General features: G+C 37.7%; 1 protein-coding gene across 1 annotated transcript in view; it reads right to left on the reverse strand.

Annotated features, from left to right (window-relative positions):
• The window catches only part of LOC126256905 (ATP-dependent 6-phosphofructokinase-like), a 408,122-nt gene that overhangs the window by 366,666 nt on the left and 18,808 nt on the right, over positions 1–22,648 (reverse strand). The window contains exon 2 of the mRNA XM_049955523.1: positions 10,572–10,723. Within this exon, the coding sequence (XP_049811480.1) occupies positions 10,572–10,723 (152 nt within the window). The remainder of the gene's footprint in view (positions 1–10,571; positions 10,724–22,648) is intronic.

The raw sequence follows: 22,648 nt of genomic DNA on the forward strand, positions 1-22,648 counted from the left end.
CATGTCACACTCCTAGAAAAACTCAGGTTTTATGGAATTGAAGGCTATATACACAGCTGGTTTTAATCATACTTAATGAACAGAAAGCAAAACGATGTGTTGAATAGCACAAACAATGTTGGGAGGGTGGTAAATTCTAGTGAATGGGGAGTTACCACAAAGGGAGTTCCACAGGGTTCAATTTTAGGTCCCTTGCTGTACCTTATTCATGTGAATAATCTCCCACTTTACGTTCAGCAAGCAGAACTAGTACTTTTTTCATTCCAGAAAAAGCAGCTGAAGATAACAAAGGATGTCTTTCAAAGAATTATTAAGTGGTCTCAGATAATGGGTTCTCCCTTAATTTTGAAAAAACTCGCTATATCCGGTTCTGTACACCAAATAGTATCATACTGACAATTGATACAGCATACAAACATGGCTCAGTTAACAGGGTAGATTTCTCCAAATTTTTGGATGTTCACATTGATGACAACTTGAATTGGAAAAAACATATTACTGTGCTTCTCAAACAACTAGCTTCTTTCGCTCTTCGTATAATCGCTAGTCTTGGATTAGATTCGATTTAGATTAGATTTACTTTCATTCAAATAATTGGGAATAAACGGATCAGCCTCCTAACGTACTTTGCATATTTCCACTCAATAATGTCTTGTGGAATAGTTTTCTAGGGTATCTCACCACTTAGACATATAGTATTGATTGCACAAAAGAGAGCAGTGAGAATAATTAGTGGTGTTCACCCAAGGACGTCATGTAGGCACCTTTTCAAGGAGTTAGGTATTTTAACTGCACCATCAGAGTACATATATTAGCTAATGAAATTCGTTACAAATAATCCATCTCAATTCACAAAGAACAGTGATGTTCATACGTACAACACTAGAGGGAATAATGACCTTTCCTATCCATTATTGAAGCTGTCAGTTGCTCAAAAAGAAGTACATTATTCAGCAACAAAAGTTTTGAACATTTGCACAACAACATAAAGTGTCTGGCAGGTAGCAGACCAAGTTTCAAACCTAGCTTAAAATCATTTCTTTTGGACAACTCCTTCTACTCTATGGAAGAGTTTCTGTTTCAGAAATGGTTAAAAAATTGTACCTCTAAATATAGTTGCATGTGTAGAACTACAAATTTCATTAATATTAATATTAGCAATATTTATGTGTAGAAATAAAAATTTTAGTAATAATGATATTAACACTATTCATGTGTGTATATATATCTTGTAATCTGACTTGTTCCACATCATATCGATAAAATAATCAAGAAAATGGTCTATGGAACATGATATAACTAAAACTAAACTAAAAGTAAATAAAACAAAACATGGCATCAAACATACTAAACTAATATTCATCATTCTTAATGTCCTTTGCTATAATAATAATAATAATTATTATTATTATTATTGGTCTCAATGAAGCAAAATCCTCTCTGTACCAATACATAACTCAGCTGCATTCTCAAAATGATTATCTGTATAGTAAAGAACATTATTATTATTATTATTATTATTATTATTACTGTCAGTTATTATTATTGTTGTTGTTGTGAATGTTTTTGTGGTATCTTTGTATGTGTTATTCCTGGCCACATGTAAGAGAGAGGCTTAAGGCCGAAATCTGGTCAGGCTAAGTAAGCAATAAATAAACATAAAACTTTTAAACTATCTGGATGAAACTTCAAAATAATAAAGTTGTTAGTTATACAAAAGGACACATGGTGTCAAGCTTTTCACAGAAAAGTACATTGCAACACTACAGTTCAAATAAAAAAGGAAGACATAGCTATATGGAAACTTTATGATTCAAAATAAAATTAAAAAATAGATATAACAACTTCAGAAATAGAAAAAACTTATAGCAGGAAAATTCTGGGTGGAACAATACATAAAATAAGGAAAAGTCACTCACCTACAGCAGACTGATGTGTGGCAGATAGATAGGCATAATACAGGGTGGCATATGAAAAAATGGCACTGAGTACAGACTGCTTGCCAATTATGCCAAAACATTGCCCACCACAGGCAGATACAACGACAAATACATAAATATCTAATAATTAGATAGTAAAGAAATAATGAATAAGCTTATGCAAAGGTCTGTATTTACTGAATTGATCTTGTCATTTACATTACATTAGGTGCCGAAAATGGCCTCCTTGTGCTTCAAAGCACTTTTGCACTTGTCGTAACATGTTAAAGTACACTTTGCACAATTCTGTCAGATCAGTTCTCAGAGTTTCATTATGAATATTTTTATTCTAGTCTTATAACATTATTGGGTTATTTGTGTACAGATTTCCCTTTAGACAGCCCACAGATAAACATCACAAGTGGTTACTTTCAGCAAATATGGCAGCCACAATTCTTTGTCAACAAACTTTTCTTCTGTGGATATTTCATTAATTCGTGAGACTTGACTCACATGATTATATATATTTTTCCCGCGTGGAATGTTTGCCTATATATATATATATATATATATATATATATATATATATATATATATATATATATATATATATATACAAGCAGACATATTTCAAATATGTCTGCTTGTGTCTGTATGTGTGGATGGATATGTGTGTGTGTGCGAGTGTATACCTGTCCTTTTTTCCCCCTAAGGTAAGTCTTTCCGCTCCCGGGATTGGAATGACTCCTTACCCTCTCCCTTAAAACCCACATCCTTTCGTCTTTCCCTCTCCTTCCCTCTTTCCTGATGAGGCAACAGTTTGTTGCGAAAGCTTGAATTTTGTGTGTATATTTGTGTTTGTTTGTGTGTCTATCGACCTGCCAGCGCTTTTGTTTGGTAAGTCTCATCATCTTTCTTTATATATATATATATATATATATATATATATATATATATATATATATATATATATATATATATGAATATAACAGAGGGAAACATTCCACGTGGAAAAAATATATCTAAAAAGAAAGATGATGAGACTTACCAAACAAAAGCGCTGGCAGGTCGATAGACACACAAACAAACACAAATATACACACAAAATTCAAGCTTTCGCAACAAACTGTTGGCTCATCAGGAAAGAGGGAAGGAGAGGGAAAGACGAAAGGATGTGGGTTTTAAGGGAGAGGGTAAGGAGTCATTCCAATCCCGGGAGCGGAAAGACTTACCTTAGGGGGAAAAAAGGACAGGTATACACTCGCACACACACACACATATCCATCCACACATACAGACACAAGCAGACAATATATATATATATATATATATATATATATATATATATATATATATATATATATATATATATATATAGTATTAATTGCACAAAACTCTTTGTCTTTAAATATGTCTGCTTGTGTCTGTATATGTGTGGATGGATATGTGTGTGTGTGTGCGACTGTATACCTGTCCTTTTTTCCCCCTAAGGTAAGTCTTTCCGCTCCCGGGATTGGAATGACTCCTTACCCTCTCCCTTAAAACCCACATCCTTTCGTCTTTCCCTCTCCTTCCCCTCTTTCCTGATGAGGCAACATTTTGTTGCGAAAGCTTGAATTTTGTGTGTGTGTTTGTGTTTGTTTGTGTGTCTATCGACCTGCCAGCGCTTTCGTTCGGTAAGTCACATCATCTTTGTTTTTAGATATATATAGATATATTTTTCCCATGTGGAATGTTTCCCTCTATTATTAAGAGACTAATGATTATGCTACCTTTGCACGGTCAAAATACCGCGGCTCTTTAAAAATCCGCTCAGTGAGCAGGCCAGACCTCAAAGTATTTTCAAGAGGACATGTTTTTGATAAACAGGCGGAAATCAATTTTGCCTAGTTCCTTATAATAAATTCACAAGGTAAAAATTATATACAAATAAATATACTAATTCTATCATTATTACAAAAATTTTAAAATTAAATAAATAATCTTAATAAAAAACCTAAAATAACTATAAAATCAAAATAAAAAATAATGAACTAAAACGTAATCTTAAAGATAGCTGGTTTAAAGCTTACTATTATATTTTATAAAACAAATTACAGGTTATTAACTTCAAAGCTTACCCCTTAAAGAATAAATAAGTTAATATTTATACTTAAAAAATTAAATAAAAACAATTAACTTTAAAAAATTAAATTTTTTCTTAAGAAACTAGATATCTTAGGAAACGATTAACATCTCATTTCTATAAATAATTTAATAATAATTATGATACATTAACTATAAATTATTTATAAATCTACCCAAATCGAGAAAAGTAAAGTAAATACTAAAATTTTGATAAACCCTGATACAAAAGGTACAATAAATAAAATCTACTTTAAAAAATTCAAAATAATATTTCATAAAACAATTACATTACCAATAAACTATAATCTAAAAAATCAATTCTACAAAATATACTAAGACAAAATTCGACAAAATTATTTTTATTAAATAATTAAATAAACAAAAAAAATAAATGTAATAAAATAAATAATCAAGATATCCTGATTTGCACAGAAAAATTTTCAGTGTAAATGAAACACTTTACTAATAAGTTATATCTTGAAACTCTTCCTAGATACACTTTCCAGTACATCTACTATGTTACGACTTATCTCATCTAAATTGAAGCTACATTTAATTAATAAATAGAATAATCAATAATGAGAGCGACGGGCGATGTGTACACACCTCAGAGCCAATATCAGTTAAATTAAATAAATTAAATTACTATCAAATCCACCTTCATTAATAGTATTTCACCATCAAATCCGTTATAAACAAAAATCTATTGTAACCCACCTCCTCTTAACTATAAGCTGCACCTTGACCTGAAATACTTTATAATTATAAATCTTGAGAATTATAACTCTAAAAAGATCCTCTGATAACGGAGATATACAAACAAATAAATAAAGTAGAGTAAATCGTGTATTATCAATCACGGGGTAGGTTCCTCTGAATGGAATGAGATACCGCCAAATTCTTTGGGTTTAAAGACATTAACTAATAGTACCCTGGTAAATATAATTAAAATTTAAAATAATAGGGTATCTAATCCTAGTTTATTATTTAAATTTCACAGATTCATAAAAAGAGCAATAAATAAATTTTAACATTTCACCTTACAAATTTATATTTTAACCCTAAAAATATAAACAACTGTTTTAACCAATAATATTCACTTGTATCAATCGTATAACCGCGGCTGCTGGCACGAATTATGCCGATACTAAATCAATTGCTAAATCCAAAATCACTTGATAATTAAATCAAATTACCGCAAAAAGAACATTTAGTTTAACAAAACTTACATATAATGCAAAGAAAAAGTGAATAAACAAGCAAGAATAAAACTTTTGGAAACAAAATAAGAAATATGAAAATTTATAAAATTAAGAAAAAATAAAAGATTCAAATATTTAAAGAAAAAAAAAGAAAAGAAAACAAAAAATGACAAAAAAAAAGAAACGCACCTCCGAATGACCACAACAACTTCTCTATTATGTATAAATAAAGATTAATATGGAACATGTATACCAATAAATGTATTATATTCTTTCTTTTCACTATTAATAAAGAAAGATTAAATAATATAATAAATATATTTTATACAATTATGTAAATTAATGTAATATGTTATTAATATAAAATTAACTTTATATTAAGTTAACTTAAATATTAATTAGTTAAATAATCTAATTATAGTTAATTATATAATTATATTATCATAATTAATATAATTATTTATATTAATATAATATTTAATATTAAATATTATTAATTATATTTATTATATCCAATTATAATAATATTTAATATTAAATTACATATTATTATATAATTTATAATATAATAACCTATTTTAAGCTAAAAACATAAGTAGCTATAATCCTAGGTAAATAAATGTATTAAAATAATCATTTAATAATAATAAAATAACATTATAGGTATTTAAATTTAATTAAATGTAATATATATATATATATATTCAAATTATCCGAAACGAGATAAATTAATTAGAAATAACCAAAATAATACAAAAACAAATTTTTAAAAAAAAATTTTAATTTGTATATTAAATATAAACGAAGTGCCTGACTAAAGGGTTACCTTGATAGGGTAAATCAAGTAAATAAAAATTACCTTCATTAAGAATTACATAAGACAGAATTAAACTACCTCCTTTAGTATCAAAAACTAACGTGCATCATACACCTTAATGTAAAAAGGTAAGCTAAACAAGCTAATGGGTTCATAACCCATTTATAGAGGTATCAATCCCCTCCTTTTTAATGACCAACAACTCTACAAAACTTCTCTTCCTATCAACATTAATGATGGGAACGATCCTGTCCATTTCATCAAACTCCTGATTTGGAGTTTGAATAGGACTTGAGATCAACTTACTTTCATTTATTCCGCTCCTAACAAGAAATAAAAATATAATAATAAATGAGTCATCAATTAAATATTTTATTGTCCAAGCAATAGCATCGACAATACTATTATTTTCAATTTTGTTGATTCAAATAAAGTATCCAATAAGATGAGAAACAGAATTTATTCCATCAATAATAATCAGATCTAGATTATTATTAAATATTGGGGCTGCACCCTTTCATTTCTGATTTCCAGAAGTAATAGGAGCTTCGAGATGAAATAACTGTTTAACACTAATAACATGACAAAAAATTGCCCCAATAATGGCATTATCTTATTGTATTCAACTAAGAACTTTCATTTGAACAATTATCATTCTAAGAGTTATTATTGGGGCAATAGGTGGTTTAAATCAAACATCTCTACGACAACTTCTAGCATATTCCTCAATTAGACATTTAGGGTGAATAATCAGATCCCTAACAGTTAGAGAAAACATCTGAGAACTATACTTTTTTATTTATTCACTATTAAGATTAATTATGGTCTTATTATTTAAGCAAATAAATCTATTTTTTATGAACCAAATTTATTCAGCCAGAAATATAAAAACTGAAATTAAATTCATAATATTCTTATCTCTACTATCCCTAGGTGGTTTACCGCCATTCCTTGGATTTCTACCAAAATGAATTGTAATACAATCATTAATAGAAAATAACATAACAACTATTATAACCATAATGGTTGTATTAACTACAATTACACTTTATCATTATATACATATTAGATTCTCAGCCCTAATTATATCATACACAGAAAATTCATGATCTATAAAAATAAAGTCTCAAAAATCATAACTATATATATATATATATATATATATATATATATATATATATATATATATATATATATATATATAATGAGGGAAACATTCCACGTAGGAAAAATATATCTAAAAACAAAGATGATGTGACTTACCAAATGAAAGTGCTGGCAGGTCGTGTGTATGTTTGTGTTTGTTTGTGTGTCTGTCGACCTGCCAGCACTTTCATTTGGTAAGTCACATCATCTTTGTTTTTATATATATTTTTCCTACGTGGAATGTTTCCCTCATTATATATATATATATATATATATATATATATATATATATATATATATATATATATATAGAGAGAGAGAGAGAGAGAGAGAGAGAGAGAGAGAGAGAGAGAGAGAGAGAGGGGGGGGGGGGGGGGGGGAACATTCCACGTGGGAAAAAAATATATCTAAAAACAAGGATGATGTGACTTACCAAACGAAAGTGCTGGCACGTCGATAGACACACAAACATACACACAAAATTCAAGCTTTCGCAACAAACTGTTGCCTCATCAGGAAAGAGGGAAGTCATTTGTGTGGCAGTGTGCAGGATGTTTGGCAACTGGATGGTCAAGTTCGCAGTTCACCACAGTTTGGACAGTACCCACCCATGTGAGTTACCTGTCATGCCCCCATAGAATGCTGTGCAGTAATTGCAACATAGATGACATGTAAGACGGCTACTTTTACACACATTCTTGCCTTTTACAAGGTATGAAATGTCTGTAACAGAACTGTGATAGGAGGTGGTGAACGGGTGTATGGGAGAAGTCTTGTGGCTGGGTCATCCACAAGGGAGTGACTCGTGTGTATGACACGAAGCACAACTGAAACAGGGATGGACAAGGATATTCTGTAGGTTGGATGGATGGCTGATCACTACTTTTGGTGATGTGGGCAAGATTTTGCATAGGGTATCCCTCACCTAAGGGAATGACATTGCCCTGGAGAAGGATGTTGTTGGACGTTTTAAGGAGGTGATATTGTGTAATTGGAAGAGTGCTGTTGGGCATTGGTTACCAGGTTTACTGGCACTTGAGGACAATGTGGCATAGGAGATCTGTTTATGAATGAGCTGGATAGGATATTATCTGTCAATAAAGGTTCTGGAAGGTTATCGTTACATTTCGACAACTCCTGCCTTCCATTGCAGATGCAGCATTCATGGGGCGAAGCTGTATGGAAGAGACTTTTTGATGTGGAACTGATGATGGCTGGAAGTGCTGCTGGTGGTTGAACACTTTATATGAACAGAAATATTTATGAAGTCACCTGAAATGTGGAGATTGACATCTAGTAGGAGGGTGGCTCATTGATTTGAGAAGGACCAGATGAAATGGATTTTGGTGTAAGTGTTGAGATTATGGAGGAAGAAAGGACAGGGGAGGGAGGTGGGGAGGAGTGAATATGACACTCTGGCTTGAATATTGCACATCTGCCCGTCACCACAAGTTCCAGACATAACACATATTGCTGTCACAGTTAACTTATGTTATCATTCTTCCAAGCTCAATATTTAACATTATCTTCTTCATCTTCATTTTCATTGTTATTTATACGAAGAACAACATTTCCACTTGAAATTAACAGTTATCTACTCATTTATGGACATTGCGAATGAAATGCAGCTTTCAGCATTATTCAAATTTGCATAGCAACAAGAAATTAATAATAACATAATAAATAATATCATAAACTACATTTATTTGCCTCCATTTTAACAACACAACACTTTGGATAATAAATACTGATTATTTACAATGTATGATTATATCTGCAGCCTAAGATTTCCTTGTAATTAAAAAACTCAAACTTTTCAAGTATGGTGTAGCAGAGCAGGAAATCTGTGACCATGTGAGTGTTATGGCAACAATGACTGTAGGTATTAAAAAGAATGGTAAGTTGTGAACATATGTTTGCTTAAGAAGTGAACACAGGGGACAGACTGCAGATCATGCAGGTGATCAATATTAAACATTCATCTCTGGGGACAAAAATGTAGAGTATCAACTGACAAAATTAAAAAGTATTGTTCAATATATTTCAGATATGTATATGCCAAGTAAGAGTGTAATGGATGAGAGAAACTCATATTGGCTCAACAGCCATGATATAAAATTGCTAGAAAAGGAAAGAAATCTCCTTCACAGATTTAAGCAATGTCAAAGTCTCCTACACAAAAAAAGTTGAACAAAGCCAAGAATGAACATAAGAGAAGCCATGTGATAAGTGTTCAATGAATTTGAAAGTATAATTTTGCTGACTAATCTGGCAAAAATCCTAACATGTCTTGGTTTTTGTAAAGCCAGTAAACAGATTAAAACTATCTACAGTATTTAGTTGCTCAGACTACATGTCCCTGACTAGCATTCAGTATGACCATAATGTAGTGCAAAATTTAAGTTACCAGAAAGCATTTTGAATATTTTCCACAAAGATTAAAATGACAGTCAATGTTTATAGAAATTTTAATATCAAGTTATGTTCTCCAAACAGTTAGCAGACTTAAGGCTGCAACTTAAAATGCAACAGATGTTTGGGGGCATGGCACTTCAAAGCACTGTTCTATATGGGTTTTCTGAAGGCTCAAAAAGCTAAGCCTCAGGAACTTGTACCAACTTCCACATGATTTTCAAGTTCTGTTTCTTATGATGAGGAGAACCAATAGCTTGGCTGAATCTTCACTCTTGAATCCTGTCTCCATATCTCACAATTAGGCTTCGATGCATCATTAATCAACGATTAATATTCAAGTTTTGAGAGTGTTAAAGACACTTATTTGTTTCTGGCATTGTGATTTCTCTCTCTGCAGTAAGTCTCTAAACGTCTCTCTCTAGAATGCACTACAATACAGTAACTTCAGTTCGCCACCTAGCTAGAGTTTTCCAGATGATTAGGCGAAATAAAGGTGTGAAACAGATATCATTACTTTCAGTTGCTGACAAGCTCCTTGCTTGCTAAAGGTACTTGCTTGATAAAATAGAAGAGCATGGTGTCAACATATCACTCATCCTGTCATTCTAAGCTACCCAGACCCTGAAACTGCTACTTCTAACTCAAATACCTCCTCAGGTAGCCTCATAAGGCTTAGTACACACTGTTCCAGTCCTCCCACAAAGAAAAAATACCTGTCAGTACTGGGTACTGAACCCAGGAACTCTGCATGGCAGTCCAACATGTTGATGCTGAATGCTCAGCTACAGATACGGACATAACATAATAAAACAGGAACAAATACAAAGAGAAAAATCGCTCAGTTGGCCTGCAGTTTTAATCAGTCTAAGTTTCAAAAATTACTCTGATGAACCAAGCATTCCACCTAACGTAAATTATAAAGAACAGTTACATTTGGCAGCTTACCTTATGTATAATGGATGAAACTGTCGCCCAGCCTGCTTCCTCAATATTGTCTCCGCCATCTACCATTCCTTGATAACCTTCTTTTATGAAATAAACTTTACATCCAAGATATATACCAAAACGTACTACTGCACGTACTGCAGCATTCATCCCTAGAGAGCACAATGAAAAAGTATTCATAAAAAGTGGTTCCCAATATCTTAATGTTAATGTACAAACTTGCTGTGTTACATATAAGTTATTATATTTTTAGAACATATATCATACAGTATAATTCTGAAATACATTTCCTAAATCATACACACAGATATCAATATTTCCATCAGGAACAAGTTATTTATTAACGACTAACATTTACAGTCTGGTTCATGGTATTCAGTGATTTTGTCAGATACCTAAGGCATCCTAGAAAGTTTATCATGATTTAAAGTGATCACAGCTCTATAATTAAAATTGATACAAAGTATTTCACACATGCATACACACAGTAATAAACTTTTTAGTCTTATGCAATATCATTTAATACACTCGATGTGAACATCGTTGATAACTTGCAAAGCTTCCAAATGGTACTCTATCTCATGTCAAAACTTTGTACATTTGAGGGATGACACTTTCAACAGTTTGAATGATGTGACCAAGCAATGTGAGCATATCCAGTACAGGTGTGACACCCATCTTGGTATCAATATATCCCCAATAGCAAAATTGCAATGTGTAATGTCTCACAATCTTGGTGGTCATGAGATTGGATCATCCCTTCCAATCCACTAACATGGAAATTTTTCAGCCAAAGACTCCTGGACACATGGTGATCATGTAAACATTGTCCAGATGTTGTCGATAGTCTCTGCAGGTCAGTTGCTGCTTTTCTTCTTTTCAACTGTATCCACATTTCAAAATACTTGCTCCATTTCCTGTAAGTATACTGAACCACTGTCACACTGTGATTGGAAATTTTTGTCTTATCCAGCCATACAACACATTGTACTTTCTCCTAAACTGATGCTGCCATTTTATTCTTTAATCAACAGTGGTACTCTCAGAGAGAGATTCGTAAATTGAAGCACACCATCATGGAAACTTAATAAGTTTGTCAAAACAATAAAAGGAGGATATCATGGATATATGGCATAAATAAATAGTAATGCCTGTTTTATGATCAGGTTAAACATTCTGGGACATCCTATATATAAGCTCAATGAGGAAAATGGAAAGAAGTCTGAGTTATGTATAATGAAAATTAATTCCAACACTTATTCATCTTCTTTTGATTCATTCAACTTCTTTGGATTGAACTAAATTGAGCCTGACACATTTTTTTCGGTCAAGAATATTTTAGTGAGCATCTTTTATTCTGCTTGTAATAGGAGCAACTACTGATAACAGATTTGCAAAATTATGGGCATATTTTATAGGCATTGTATGGTACAGATCCTAATGAAGAGAATATTTGTTGCTTGGAAGAGATTAGTTTAACTTAACAAAAGCACATATCTCGTTTACATTTGAAATGGATGGTGAAAAGTGTAGGGCATTGGTTGGACTTGACTCTTACATGCATGAAGCAAAGCATTTCGCATACAACTGCGACGCAGTATACCTCTGAGAAGTGCTAAAGTTCTTACACTTGTAACGCTATGAGTGTGGGATAGAGAGAAGATAATAAAATGTCTGACAGAACAGGTAAAGCATCCAGAAGGGCAGAAGGAAACAAAATGAAACTTTGAAAGTTGAGATGGTAGGTGATGTTATTTCAGTGATTACAAAGAACTTTGCAGTACGAGCCCATTTATCAGCATCATGTTGCACCATGTCTGGCCATGATGCATACACTGATTCAGTTGGGGAGGCACCATAAAGCTGCTATATCCTCTCTTGAGTTGAGCTGGCTCAAACCTGTTGTAACTAGTCTTGGCTCTCATGGATAATGGCACTGGGATGGAGTTGATATCTGAGATGATCCTAGACATATTCTGTCAGGGCAGATCTGGGGATCTTGCTGGCCACAGGAGTGTCTCAACATCACGCAGAGACAGGTCACAGAGGTACATGCCATGTGTGGACAATCAATTTCCTGTTGAAAAATGGAACAATGATATTGCTGTATTAGAGGCAGCAAATGAGGAAGCAGGATGCAGGAAGTCCGTGACATACGGTTGTGCCATCAGAGTCCTCTCAGTCACAACCAGCCATGAGCTAAAGGCATAACTGATAGCTGCCTACACCATGACCATGACACCAGAAATAACACTGTTATGCCTCTCCAAAACATTGGAAGAATGGGACCACCTCACAGGGTGTTAATATACTCGCTGAAGATGGTTGTATGGGATAGTGAAGAACTGTGATTCATTGATGAACACAAAGTAATGCCACTCATTGGCAGTCCATGGTTCCTAGCCACAGCACCACTTCAAACGCGGCCATATGTGTTGTAGTGTTAACGGCAGCCTCCACATGAGATGCTAATTCCATAGTCTGGCTGATGTCAGTCTCCAGTAAATGGTATCGGATGACATAGAATGTTGCACAGAATCCATTACCTGTTCTTCAATGACAAGCACTGATGTGAACATGATTATTATGTGTTTGGTGCACAATACCATGATCCACCTTTGTGGTAGTCAGATGAGGTCGACTGAAAATGACAAATGTGCCTCCCCTCACCTTTCCATACAGTCCAGCATCAGGCAGCTACCACATCTGAATGCCCCATAAATCTTGATATTACATGATTTGACCAGCCAGTTAAATGGCAAACCCAATGAGGCCCCTTTCAATCTAGGTCAGATGTTGATAATGCTGTCTCACATGCGTATGTGGCATCTTTGTGACCATCAGAGTGATCACTTAATATCTGACATTGTTCATGCCCTTTACATACCCTACTAGACTTGGTGACAACACTACACATGAGTAACACTAATGCACTTGGTGACCATTCTGTCACAGATAATTGCAAGTCTAATAATTTACATACCCATCAGTAGTGTGTACATGTCTGAAATGCTTCTTGTTTACTTTCTTTCTTTCTTTTTTCTTCTTCTTCTTTTCAGGCAATGTATAAACGGTGTTCTCAAGTTGCCTTATTCATAAGGAATGACTAAAAATGGGTTGGCAGATTCGTACTCTACCAGCAGTGGAAGGGGAAGGAAGAAAGAAAAAATAGAAATAGTTGGCCAGCACTGAAGAAAGAAAGATGACACACCTGAAGAAATGAAACCCATTTCCCCCAACAATGAAGTATCTTTCCTGCAGTTGGGCATGACTGGTAGCTGGAGAACTCAGATGTTATTTGTCCTACAGGATGGTGACTACTGGAATTCCTCACCACACTGCCCATATAAAGGAATTTTGCCACTATAAACAACATCACTTTCCACTGTGCTCATGTTACTGCCATTCACAAATATTTTTCTCAGAGAGGGGTAATCTAAAAATTTGACTGGCAGTAAACTATCTGATTAGCAACATTTTGTTATCAATAACCTGTACTTCATGGAAAACACAAATCTACAAATGTTATAGTTGGTATTGAATCAATCTATTAAACATTCCTGGTCCTTTTTCACCATGCAGGTCCTAGTATTAATGGTGGAATTTACCATGAATAAACAGAACCCTTCATCAATTCATAGCTCCATCACTGGTCTCTTTCATTTTTGACACGAAGTTGTCTATCTCAGAATGATCACTCCAGACTTCACTCACATAATCACATACACTTTCCAGTGCAGTTAATCATTTCTGTTTCTCAAATCTCTGTCTCTGGGAAACAAACCTCTGTCACTGGGAACCTTAACTGAAATTTCAAGTTATTCTCCTCATTTTGTTAGTTTTCATGTTACAGCCATCAACTCTCTCAATCAAAATATCTTCCAGTGATACCAAGAAGTATATCCTTTAATCCATAAATTTAAAATAACTGTGATTATGAATACTTTATTAGCAAATATAACATTCCATCACACTCTACCTGATTTCTCAATCCAATCTCTGATTGGTATATCCTGGCACAATGCTATTTACCCAAAATTTTGAAATTCTGTCATAATATAACATCTTTGTAGCTCATGAACATTTTAAAATCCTGAGTGCTTTATAATCCTCCAAGTTTACCTTTACCATAGGGGCTGCAAATATGGCTGGTCCATAAAGCTGTCTTTGCCATCTGGATCTATTCATAAACAGTTGTTGAGATGATGTGTAAAGTAGTTGTTATTGCATATAAATCATACAGAACTGCATCAGACACACTCTGTCTGCTTTACATTATCAGCAGCTGATTGCTATAATAGGTATTTCTTGTGGCCTTTTACTTTCAAATGACCCAATTTGATAATCTTGTTAGCTTTTCATCAAAATTTCGGTCCAAACACCTCATTGTCAGACTAAATAAGCAATAAATCATATATTTTGTTAAGTTGAGAGTAACATGCATTACAGCATATGACACATCACCCAGCAAAAAATGGATGGCAAGCTGTAAGCATCCTATGACGAGAGTTTTCTCTGCCACATGCCTCTTTGTCACAGCCCCTTGGTTTTTACTGAAAAGCATGGTACAGGAAGCACTCACAACTCCCGACAATTCCTGCGCCAATGTCCAGCTGTTCATGTGAGAAACACAGTGATTAAATGTTTCTTGCATGTTCATGTTATTAATTCAGCAAAACTTAATGGCTTGCTGTAGTGTTACAAGATAGACACATTACCTGTGAGCACGCCAAAGGTGAGTTTGTTTCGTGTGCCTAATAAGCTAACAACATTGCAGGATTCCCCTGACACCTATATAGAACTAACTGTCACAGGACTGACACGATATTTTGGGGCATGAATGATTCAGTACCACCTCACCATGGCCTTTCCGACTGTGGAGTATCCACTTCATGTAGTCTGTTACAACATATTCAGTGTAATGTGATCTGACCCCTTTGTGAACTAGGTAACCAGCTTGCAGCCATTTGAGATGAAATCCGAACATTGTTAGATTAGCGCTGCTACGGATCAAAAGTTCACTATCGTTTGGTGAAGTTGCTTTGGTTATTGTACTAGTTTAGTCACTACATTCTCAATTCAGTAATTGTATAAATTTTTGCCTTGTTCAGTTTTGTTTGATTATCGATACTCATGTTACCCATTTCAAACCAGTTATTGGTGTACTGTATAGTTCTTGGATCCATGTATTAAATTAATCGTCTTTGCTGTACCACACGAATATCTAAAGACACTGTTAACTGATCCTTCTGGCAGACAGTAGGTACTTCAGGCATGTACTGGTATCCAGGCCCAAAGTTCACTCATTCATAGACATTTTTGGAAATTTATGCAACTGATACTGCCTTGTTAATGTTTCAGTACTGGAAATGTTCAAATATGGGCATTCTTTCATGACATGTTTCCATGATTTAGCATTCCTTTTACCCTAAATGCCTAGCAATACTACTGTACCTGCATCTTGTGTTCAGCAAGAAACAAATTCCCACACTGGTGCCCTGTCTGAATACCCCTCCCCAACCAAGCTCCACATGGGGCAGCGTGTATGCGCACCAAATGACCACATAAGTCAAATTTCCCCACCATCTGGTTGGTGATCACCACACCCAGTCTGTGAATGTTCAGCAGCACAGTACACCACCATTACAACACCAGCATAGCAAATGAAGTGGCACGCAGCAGAGCAAGTCCAATCCCTGTTTACCACTACTATCAAGTTCAGCCCTGGCTGGTAACCTAAACCCTCCCAGTCCCGAAATCTACAAGCATATATGGCCAGTGCCCACACCTTCCTCAACCACTGTGTACGGCTTGCTAACACCGCCACCATCCTTGCACACACCGCTCCTCCCTAACTGACCCACACCACCATCCACCTGTTACTGTTCAACTGTTCCAACCTCCAGTTATGGTTTGCTTCTGTGGAGGCAATATCTGCAGGCTCCTTTATTACCTGTGACTCCATGCAATTCGCCCTAACAGTCATGCAGCACAAGCATTTGGTCACTACAGAGGCCTGTAATATCATCACTGATCTGTCACAGCCAGGCAGATTTGGTAGCCTAAGGGATTTGTTGATAATACTGCTGCTCGCATTGAAAATGTAGTGCACATGTGTACTATTTTCATCAGAGGAATGCACCAACATGTAGCCCTCACAGTTCTTCCAGCATCTCCGCTCACTATAACCTACATGATTGGCAAGATGTGCAAGCTCACCTCCATCCTGGATCACGCACAAAACCCAAGCCCGCACTGTGCCCATCCCTGCCTCACAATGCATATGACTACCAGTGTGAATGCCTGCGAAAGCACTCTTCCCCCTCCCACCCCCTAACCAGCCAGCCAGTGGCACAGTGGTGGCTGGGATGTTTCGGTTGCCAGAGATCTTTGCTGGTACCATGAGCATTTTGGTTGTGATGCCACAGACTGTCAGACACCATATGCATGGTCCCGAAACACTGGTGGCAGCCAACAAAAAAATGAAATGAGCATATGGCAATGCTGGCCTTACACATTGCAAGCTGCTCTGCTATTTCTCAGTGCTTGTTCGCCCATGATTATCAGAACTCCTCTTGTCTGACAATCTTCCTTCTTGACAATGGCTCCAATCTTTCCATCCATCTCCATTATCTGTTACCCCCTCCCACCACCCATGTCTCCTCCTCCTCGCCGCAGCAAATGGTTCTGTGGCCACAACCTACTGGTCCCACACCCAGTCCGTTGACCTCAGCCTCGACTGAGATTTCACATGGACCTTTATAGTAGCTGACATTATGGATCCTATCCATGGTGTTAACTTCACACTCATTACAGCATCCTCCTCGACCTGGTGAATTGCTGTGTCGTCAGTGATATCACCATCAAGCAATCATCTTCTGGCCCTTTTGTTGACCACCTCTCGGACTTTCCTCAACTGTCCTTTCAGCACCACCTAGGAGCTGCATCTTGATACATTGACTACATTGAAACAGCAGCATGCTCTACAGTTTTCTGTCACCTCCACTGCCTTCAAAAATGGTTCAAATGGCTCTGAACATTATGGGACTTAACATTTGAGGTCATCAGTCCTCTAGAACTTAGAACTACATAATGGGACTTAACATATGAGGTCATCAGTCCTCTAGAACTTAGAACTACATATACCTAACTAACCTAAGGACATCACACACAGCCATGCCCAAGACAGGATTCGAACCTGCGACCATAGTGGTGACACGGTTCCACCACTGCCTTCTACCAGTTAAACAAAGTGCCATGCAGATCCAAATCATGGCAGCAATTGCCGCCAGTGTGCTCCACCCCTCAAAAAGCCTATGGACCTCCACCCCACAGCTAGTAAAAAAAAGAAAGGATGGCACACGGCTTCCATGCAGCATCTTTCATTCTCGCAAGGCAAGGATAGGCCTTTACCACTCTCCAGTTATCCTCTTTCGCAGCTACAGAGATAATCTGTCTAGCACAACTGTTTTCAGCAAAGCAGACTGCACACAAGCATTTGCGCAGTCTCTGGTCGCCCCAGAGGACATGGAGAAGACAACACTAATCACCACCTTCAGGCTCTGGAAAGTGCGTTTATGCCCTTCCGACTCCACAACATTAACCACATCAGGAAACGCTTTCTCGCCTATGTCCTACATGGTGTTTTGTGTTGTTTCACCTACTTGGATGGTATTTATGCCCACAATCTTGCAGAGCACTATCAGTGCCTCCAGGAGTTATTTTCCTGCCTCCAAAAGCCAGGAGCTGTCATCAATCTGGAGAAGTACTTTTTTGGTGTTCCAGAGACTAACTTTTTTGGACACTGGATATCATCTGCTGATCCCGCTCAATGGACAAGAATACCCAGGCTGCTACCAAATTTTCACTTCTGCAAACTTCAAAAAATGCTGCAGGTTCCTTGGAATGACAAACTTTTTTTCTGGTGCCACCTCAAAAATTCTGCAAGTGTGCAAGCAACAATCACTGCCGCACTTCATGGTGACACATCTGAAGGCAGTAGGCCCTTAACCTGGATGGTGTAAAAGATGGAGGGTTTCAAACAAACAAAACATGACCTCTCACATGCTGCCCTCCTTGAACGCCCCCACCTGAACACCCTGGTGGCACTTGTAACGGACACCAGTCAGTCTGCCCCAGGCCCCATACTTTAACAATGCATTTAACATTCCTGGCAGCCATTGACATTCTTTTCCATGAATCTCTCTGTGCCACAGCAAAGTTGGGCCATATATGACCGCAAGTTCCTCACCATATATATGAGGCGGTCAAGTATTTCCACCCCTTGGTGGGAGGATGCCCCTTCATGGTCTACACCAATGACAACCCCTTACAATAGGTTACTGTCAAAAGGGAAGCACACAGATTTCCCCTAAGCAGTTTCATCAGCGGGAGCATATGGCACAGTTCACAACCAACAGAAGGCACAGAATATCACTGACAAAAGCTTCAGTGGCTCCTGCGCCCTCACCACTCACATTGACAATACTTTTGCAGCTGCTGCTCAGGCAGCCAATCCTGATCTGTTAAGACTGCATAGTGACACATATATTGGCCCTAACCACAAATGACATGCAGTTCCCGATAGGGACTTAGCCTGCTGTCTGTGCATCTGAGGCCCTTGTATAGGAGCATTCTGTCCAGCCTGGTATCCAGTGGGAATGCACCAAAATGGGTCCAAACCTTCCTCCAGTGTCAGCACACTGAATCAGGCCATCATATACAAGCACCTATCACTTCTTTCCCCCAAGTATACCACCATTTTTCCCCTGTTCACATGGATACTGCAGGCCCCCTTCCATCATCAAACAGCAATCTTTACAATCCTTGCCATCACTGACAGATTCACTCATTGGCCAGAAGCCTTCCCACTGGCCGACATCATGGCAGATACAGTAGCCAAGGCTTTTATAGGCATTTGCGTCTAGCATTTTGGGTGCCATCACCATGTGATGACAGACCACAGATGACAGATCACATCTTGCCTGTTTAAGAGTTTAAGACACTCACCAAAACTTGCAGTACACTTATCCATTTTACAACCACTTACCAACCTGCTGCTAAAGGCATCGTGTAGAGCTTCCATAAGACCCTAAAAGCTGCCCTTACCTGTCAACCTGCAAATTGGTCCTCCATTCTGCTGCTAGCTATCCTTGGCTTACAGGTGGCCCACAGACTGACTTGGGTGTGTCCATCCCTGAGGTCATGTACAGGATGCTGCTCACCATTTCAAGTGACTTCATCAAGCTGCAGCCTCTGCCACCCAGCACCTGCACCCTGGCCTTCGTACCCAGCTGTGTGACTGCATGGCACCCGTGCACCTAGCACCCCTCAATGCCAAGATGACTGTAGATCCTTTGCGCAATGGGACCTTAACAAGCGCAAGCATGTCATGCTCAAGGTGAATGCCAGCCCCCTGCCACTCCAACCACAGTATTCAGTCCCACACATTGTGCTCAAGCTTGAGAAAAAAACCTTTTCTCTATGTCAATGTGGCACTACCACCACAGTCACCACTGAACAACTGACGCCAATGTAGATGCTCAATTTTCCCAGCCCTTGTGTATTGCCAACCTTCAAAATTGAGGTGGCACCGAGTGGTGGAAACACTAACCCAGGTGACACTACTGACCTGATGGGCAGTGCTTTGGATCCGAGGACAGATTCTGCTCTGCTGTTTACACGACCACCTGTTCCTGCAGAGCTGCCATGACACCCACCACTTCATCCGTGCTGCTGGACCTGCCCTATGGCCCTCCCCAACTCAATCACAAGGCACCAGCTCCACGCCTTTGACACCAAGACACCTGCGACCATGCCTCTGGCACCAAGACACCTGTCACTACCCATGCGAGATTGGCACATGCCCTCACCACAACATGTGACCAGTATACAAGCAAGATGCAGCAGTGATGGGAATGTGCAGCACCTGTGCAGGACAGCGTGTGTTATGCCACACATGTAGGGCACACTGTGCATTTCCCTCCATGTGCCACCTGCCTGAGCAGCAGCACATCACCGCATCTGTCACCAGGCCCCACCCCCAAACTGCAGCATACCTGACTATGCTCGCTGACTGCAGTGTACCACAGTCCCCTGCCCCGCTGGCATTATGACAGGGTGTCGCCATTGGGCTCGGCTTGTAACGTGGCATCCCAGAGGCCACTGCATACCACACTGCTGCCTATGCCACTGGCAGTGGGCCTGGCCCTACTGACACAACTGTTGCCCCAGGAACATCCACTGTGTCCAACACCCAGCTCTCACCTTCTTGCTTGAAGATTACTGTGTGGTGATGCACTACTACACACTCATGCCCGCCATTCATCTGCCCTGGCAGACAATCAAGCATTACAACAGAGGTCCATCGCACAGCAAAAACCACATCATGAGTTGTAAGCTTACTATGACAAGAGTTTTCTCTGTCCTGTGTCTCTTTGCCGCAGTGCTGAGTTTTGCCTGAAAAGCATGCTACAAGAAGCAGTCCCAATCCCTGGAACTTCCTGCACCAGCACCGAGCTGTTCATATGACAAGCACAGTGATTAAATGTTTCTTACATGTTCAAGTTATTAATTCAAATGGCTTTCCGTGGTGCTAAGAGATAGATGCACAACCTGTGAAGGTGTTAAGATAAGTTGGTTTTGTGTGCCTATTAATATAACAGTACTACAGACTTCCCTTGATGACTATCGAGAACTAATTGTGAATTATCTGAGAATTTGTTACTATATCGGGAGTGGAATGTGATCCAACCCCTTTTGCAAACTACGTAACCTGTTACAGTGCCATGTATGAAGCCATCAGAGATGAAAACAAATGTTGGCAGATTAGTTCACATACAGACTAGAGATGGGCAAAACTGTTCTTTTCAGAGATTGGATCAGAACTGTTCACTCCCTGAAATGAATTAGCTGTTTTTCATGACTCACCACTCATTTACAAAAGAAAATAAATGAAAGGCACATTGCCCTTTAAACTTGGTTTATTCCAGTACTATACCTGTATTTTGATCTTATTTGATCCTATTTTGAAGTAACATAGATAATGAGTAAGAATTTTGTATTGTTTATTGAAATTTCCACGATATGACAAAGTTTTTGATTATTGATTTATTTTGCACTAGCGTGGTTTTTTGGGTGATCGGAAAATGTTGTAACTTGAGATTTACATTAACAATATATTTGGCTATAATGTATTAAAATGTCATTAACCTCATACAAATACATCGCAAGCCATATATTTTTCCTTTCGAAGACGCCTAAAATCGCAAAATCCGTACCAGAATAAGAAAAAAAAATATAAATTTGACTGTAAAACGAAAGTGCTGCATATAGCCTTACGCAGAATAAAACAAGGAAAATATTGGTGTATCACATTTTGCGATACGTTTATCGGTTCGCTCGTAATTAAAGCGTAAATTCGAGTGTCCATAATAAAAATCCTATAGTAAGAGTAGTCATCAGGAACCTAATCTAATCAGTTTAAACAAATAAAAATAAAATAAAAACAATTGATGTACACATAACATAATAATGTAATATACATAGCGGTATTACTATGAAGAACAATATCCAGTGGGGACAAACTCCGATGCAGAGGCGCTGAGTCGAGCAGGTCGAGCCGCGAGCTGTATTACTGCGTGAGCTGAGACCGCAGAGACCAGAGTGACACCAGAGTCGCTTTGCTCGACGCTCTGGCTAGAGTCGAGACGGTGGGGTGAGCGTTGAGCGGGCGAGTTCCGAGGGTGGGGGGAGCTCACCCGCTCCGAGACAAATCGTCCGCTCCCTTGCGAGCAGGTTTTTGCAAGTAGTTCCTATGTTATCCGCTAGGTGGCTCTCTGTCCTGTTGCTGGCATCAACTGCCCAGAGGGCAGGACGTGCGACTGAAACGATCGCCGACAGAGTGCGATGCGAAGTTAAGCTGCGCCAGACACTGCACAGTGCACACGGCAGACGACGCACAGAGACGGCCCGGCATATGTGAAACACAAAATCCAATGGGGCACTGCACAATGCAGGCAGCCAAGGTAGAAGCAGGGCAGAGGCCGGCGCTGGCTGTGTTGTGTGGCGTGCACTGT

Source organism: Schistocerca nitens, chromosome 1 (genome assembly GCF_023898315.1).
Source record: "Schistocerca nitens isolate TAMUIC-IGC-003100 chromosome 1, iqSchNite1.1, whole genome shotgun sequence".
NCBI classification, from domain to species: Eukaryota; Metazoa; Arthropoda; class Insecta; order Orthoptera; family Acrididae; genus Schistocerca; species Schistocerca nitens.